The sequence below is a fragment of the Aegilops tauschii genome, chromosome 7 (genome assembly GCF_002575655.3).
Source record: "Aegilops tauschii subsp. strangulata cultivar AL8/78 chromosome 7, Aet v6.0, whole genome shotgun sequence".
Classification (NCBI taxonomy): Eukaryota; Viridiplantae; Streptophyta; class Magnoliopsida; order Poales; family Poaceae; genus Aegilops; species Aegilops tauschii.
In genome coordinates, this window is record NC_053041.3 from 18,801,919 (window position 1) to 18,807,507 (window position 5,589).

General features: G+C 42.5%; 1 protein-coding gene across 1 annotated transcript; it reads right to left on the reverse strand.

Annotated features, from left to right (window-relative positions):
- Positions 1 to 686: 686 nt before the first annotated feature.
- LOC109734012 (putative disease resistance RPP13-like protein 3) lies at positions 687 to 4,853 on the reverse strand. The gene is made up of 3 exons (XM_073503337.1): positions 4,133 to 4,853; positions 978 to 3,902; positions 687 to 839 (listed from the first exon to the last, which is right to left on the reverse strand). The coding sequence occupies exons 1-3, from the start codon at positions 4,246 to 4,248 to the stop codon at positions 746 to 748; spliced, it is 3,135 nt and encodes a 1,044-aa protein (XP_073359438.1). The 5' UTR covers positions 4,249 to 4,853; the 3' UTR covers positions 687 to 745.
- Positions 4,854 to 5,589: the final 736 nt, after the last annotated feature.

Here is a 5,589-nt window from a genome sequence, read left to right on the forward strand (position 1 = left end):
GCTAGTGCTGCTGAATGAAACAACAATTAATCTGATCTGTCGCTCCCTGTCATCATGACCTCCACCTCAGTGTACATGTAAATGTATGTGTTCACAAGCTATAATACATTGTTAGCAACTGTAAATACTCCCTCCGTTCCTAAATATAAATCTTTGTAGAGATTGCACTATAAACCACATACGGATGTATATAGATATGTATTTTAAGTGTAGATTCATTCATTTTGCACCGTATGTAGTCCATCTAGTGGAACCTCTACAAAAACTTATATTTAGGAACGGAGGGAGTACACAACATGTAACAACACAACATCACGAACTCTCTCCTGGGCTGGCTCAGCAAGGCACCTCGCAGCTTACAGTACAAAAAGAATTACTTGTAAAAAACTATTTTCAGGGGTGCAAATAAAATGGAGTCAAAACAGCATGTAAGAAACTATTCCCTCCGTTTCTAAATATAAGACTTTTTAGAAATTTCAATATGGACTATATTCGGATGTATATAGATGTATTTTGGAGTGTAAATTCACTCATTTTGCTCTGTATGTAGTCCGCATTGGAATCTCTAAAAGGGCTTATATTTAGGAATGGAGGGAGTACTTTTGGAGAGAGACAAATGTCGTCAGATACCCAAACGGAACTATCAATGGATCAGAAGGAAGGAAATTCTACCTGTAGGTACCAGTCAAGACGTCGACCTGTGCAGAGATTCAGCAAGAAAGAACGGAGCAGCATCGACCAATCATCAAGCGTCATCGTCGTCGTCGGAATTGCAGGACCAGAAATCATCTTCCACCAAAGCAGAGCCTTGGACCTCCCTTATTTCAGGGTCTTGGCTGCTACACCACCACCAACAACAACAACAAAGGGACGTCATCAGTTCAGTTCATACCTTCCGTGGTCACGACCTGTCGCTCCCCGCCGTCACGACCACCACCTGCTACTACTAGTGAACGAAATAGAAAATGGGTACTAACCTGTCGCTCCCCGTCGTCACGACCACCACCTGCGAGGAGGAGCTCTCCCCCGCTGCTACTTGCTCTGGATGGAGAGGTGATGATTCCTCCCCCTTCGGTGCTTCATCCACATGTACTCCAATAGTGGATCCATGGACAATGCCACCCAGGTCATGCTGGCTCCGTTCCCTTTGCAGTCGCAGCAGGGGATGGTTGGGGTGTGCGTCCACTTCACGTTGCAACATACCAAGCCTGGCCACTTTAACATCCCATTTAAGCCAAATCTCCTTTAGACTTGCAAGGTGCTCGATCCCATTAATCCCTGATTTCAGCCAGCAGTATCCTATTTCTATCTTTCCCAGGTGGGGCGAGGTGCCCTCCTCGAATACCAACTCTCTCATTTGCTCGACATCCCAAATTTGAAGTTTTATGAGATTTGGGAATGCTCCCGTTTTGAACACTAACTTCTCCCGGATATAAGAGCCCCTTTCAAGACGAAGGTGCATGAGGTTGGGAAGTGGCCCTAGTATTTCCATGATCTTTCCTTCTTCCTTTATTACGCTGCCCCTAAAGTAAAACTTGACCAAATGCATCAGACTGCCAACCCAGGCAGGAATCTCTGCTATGCATCCATACAACTTCAGACTCCTCAGCAGGGGAGGAGGAGTGGAAACAGCATGCAACCACTCGAGTGAACCAACCACTTCAATGGAGCGGAGGCAAGTGAGCTTCTGAATGGCTTCACAGAGTACCTTGCATTTCTGCTTGGTGGCCCCTTTTGTTACCACACTCAGTTTTCTCAGCTGCACAAGCTCACCTAGCTCTTTAATTGTTTTACGACTAGTTCGGTTGATGTCCACGGCCTCTAGTATTTGCAACTCTTTTAGGTTGCTGATTCCTTTTGGCACCTTCACACCTACTGAATTTGAGCAACAGCTAGACCAGGCCATATGTAGCTCGGCAACTGCCTTGGCTTGGACACTAGGATCAAACAAAGGGGAAAATATAATGGGCACACAAGCTGTGTCTAGCAAGCATTCTTTAGGTTTATCTATGTCAAAGAATTCGTAGTAGCTTTTTCTAGTACAACGGAGACTATGGAGAGTCTTGATTTTACAAATCTCAGTTGGTAATTCTGTAATATAACTGCCTCTTATGTTCAAAGTACGCAAACCTTGTAATTTTCCGATGGATCTAGGAAGTTTATAGATGTGTGAATATCCATGACGATTAGAAACATTCACATACTTCAAGTGGCACAACGATCCTATGTTGCAGATATCCTTTTGTTTGACTCGATACTGTGCATTCTCTAGATCCAAGGCTCGGAGCATTCTCATATCAGGTGAACAGACTGAAGGTGATGGCCCCAATGGTCTCTCAGCAAACATAGTAAGCGACCGGACGTGGCTCCAATCCATGTCTATCTTTTGGCACATGCTACCATGGTATGCTACATGCCGGAAGGTCTCCTCTACAACACTAGTTACATTATCTCCCACCACATATATGAAGTTTTCATCTCTAGAAATTGAGATCATGACATCCCGCACAATATCATGAACTCGGCAGCTCTTAACAACTCCTTCTATGTTCACCTTTGATGATTGAAGAAGGCTTCGGTTTATTAACTCACTAAAGTAACCTTTTGCGACATCCTCAATGTCCACCCCAGTCCTAGCTCTAATAAGCCCCTCAGCAATCCATCTTTCTATTAGACGCCTCGTCTGGATTTCTAAATCCTCGGGAAAGATGCTTAGGTACAAGAAACATGACTTAAGATGAGATGGCAAGTGGTTGTAACTCAAAGTAACCATCCTCTTCATTGCTTCGAGGCTTGGGTTACTCTCAAGCTCAAAGGGGAGTTGCTTATATATGTGCTCCCACTCTACTTTCTTTTTAGTGGAAAGGATCCCTCCAATTGCGAGTATAGCGAGTGGTAAACAACCACACTTTTTAACTAGTTTTTCAACTATGTTCTTGAAGTTCTCATCTTTGTCCATGTCTTCATCTATTTTCCCACTCTTTTTTAGAAGTAATTTTTTGGCATCGACCGACTCTAATGGTTTAAGGTGGTAGATGAGGGATTCAGGAGTACATTCCTTTGCTAGACCAACATCTCGTGTTGTTACTATTATCCGACTGCCTTTCTTGTTACTACTAGGAAGAATAATATCTTTGATCCACCCCCATGAACCTATGGTCCACAAGTCATCAAGAACAAGAAAGTACCTCTTATCCTTAAGCCTTTGAATGAGATATTCGGCGAGGTCCTCTACTTGCACCACTTTTCCTTCAAGTTTTCTCAATAATTCCTTCAGTGACTCGCCGCCCAGAAGCTGCCTGATCATATCCTTGAGCATCTCTATCCTAGAAAATGACTGCGAGAGTGTGATCCAAGCACAACAAGAAAAATTCTTCACAATATCTTCCTTACTTTCATATGCTTTTCTTGCAAGAGTAGTCTTGCCTAAACCACCCATGCCAACCACCCATATAGCTTGGGCACAACCATCTTTATTGTTGAGGTCCATCAGCTTAATCAAATCCTCCTTAGGCTTTTTAAAGCCCACAAGTTCCGCTTCATCAATGTTGTTTGCCGAGTGATTACGTACATCTTCTATGTAAGAAACCTCCTCATCATTGTTGCTAGAGGCCTTGGTCTTGATTAAGTTGTAGCGTGAGTTCCTACTACTCACTTCTTCAACTCTTGATTTCAAGTTGCGGATTTGGATAGCAATCCTACGACGATCTTTGAGCTTCATCAGCCGTTTTGTTAGGCTTTGGCTCCTCACATGAACCATAAATTCATCAAGACAATCTTCTATATTGTAGGACATGTCCATTACTTGCTCTGCCCACACCTTCAGTAGCATGTCTCTGTTCTTTGATGCTTCAACAGCCGCCAAGAATGCTTGCATTGTCTTCAACTCGTCCTTGATGAACCTGCCAAAAAACTTGAGAGTCAAAACAAACGTAGAACAGTCATTGGTGCTATTCTATGGCTGGTCATTTGTGCGCGACAATGATGAGGAAATTTGCCACATCCGTGAAAAATGAGATCTGAAACATGCGTGTGACAAAACCTATATATTTCCTAGATTTTGTATTACTAAGTGATCTGTGACTTAACCAATTAAAAGAGTCAGCATGTAAATGGATGCATGCGTACATACCAGATATCCTTCTGCACACCCATCACCAAGCTCAGCTCGGCGCCCGCGGCAGAAGCGGCCTTGCTGATGGCGCCCCCCAGCATGGACCTCGCCATGCTTACCACCGTCTCGGCCATCTCCGGCTCTGGCTGGATCCTCGCAGAAGACTTCTTCCTTTTCTTTGTGAAAGACGGTCACAAAGTTGAGCTTACAGCCTCACACTAGGTGGATGTTGAGGACAAAGGACTACTGCGGCAAGAAATGCAAGGTTGCATTGCTGTTTTCGTTGTACCAAACAGGCAAACCACAGTGCTGCTATAGGGAAAGGGGATCGTTGAGTTTGGTCCTAATAGTACTGTAGACCAAACGATAACGTGCATGCGTGTCTTAGCTAGCGCCTCAAGACTCGGCAACTAAAGCGGATCTGATGACATGCTTTAGGCCGGTTCCCCAATAATTGAGATGGTTAATTAGTCGGGGAATGGTCTTAACAACACACGACTAAACTTGAATAAACTTTGACAGCTACGCATCTTCATATAAAAAAGAGTTAATTGCATCTAAGGTACACAAACTTGCATAGTGGGTACAAATTCATACAACAACTTGAAAAATGACACAAATTCATCACACAACTTGTGTTCTAGCTAGTAACATCCAGATACATTTCGGGCCTGCACTCATTTACTATCAACACGTGGGTCCCACCTTTCAGATAGGTGGAGAACTTAATCGTAGCTGTAAAAACAGCTATAACCGGAATCGAACACAAGATCTCACATCGCTCAAGGACGTAACCACTGAAGCACATGCGACTTCTAGTTTTAATTAGACATATTATGTTTATATATCTGAGCGATCGGGTGAAATAAATTGAAACAAAAAATGCAGCTTCTTGTTTAAGTTAGACATATAATATTTATATATCCTTTAGCGGGATAATTAAATTGAAACCAAAAATATTGCGGATGATTTTTTTGGGGGGGATTGGGAGAAATTAATTGAAACAAAAAATGCAGCTTCTAGTTTAAGTTAGACATATAATATTTGTATATCCTTTAGTGGGGTAAATACATTGAAACAAGAAAAATATTGCATATGATTTTTTTTGAGGGATTGGGAGAAATAAATTGAAACATAAAATGCTGCAATGGGCAATCGCACCCCATACCTCACCTCGCACAAGAAGCGTAGGCCTTTTGGCTCCCGGGAGCATTTGCTCCCGAATAAACAGTACTAGTAACTCTTATCAAAAAGAAGTAAAATGTCAAAAAATTCTGATTTTTTTGTGGATGTTCGTGCTAGTGTCGCAAGCATGCTTGAGAATTTTCATGAGGAAACGGAGCAGTAGTGTTTCGCGGATGAAAAAAAAACTCTTGGTGACATTTTGGGGAAACATTTGGTGTTCAATTTGTTTTATTTTTTGCACATGCGAAAATGTTTAACCTTTTTGCCTAAAACTTTGCAGGTACCATTTG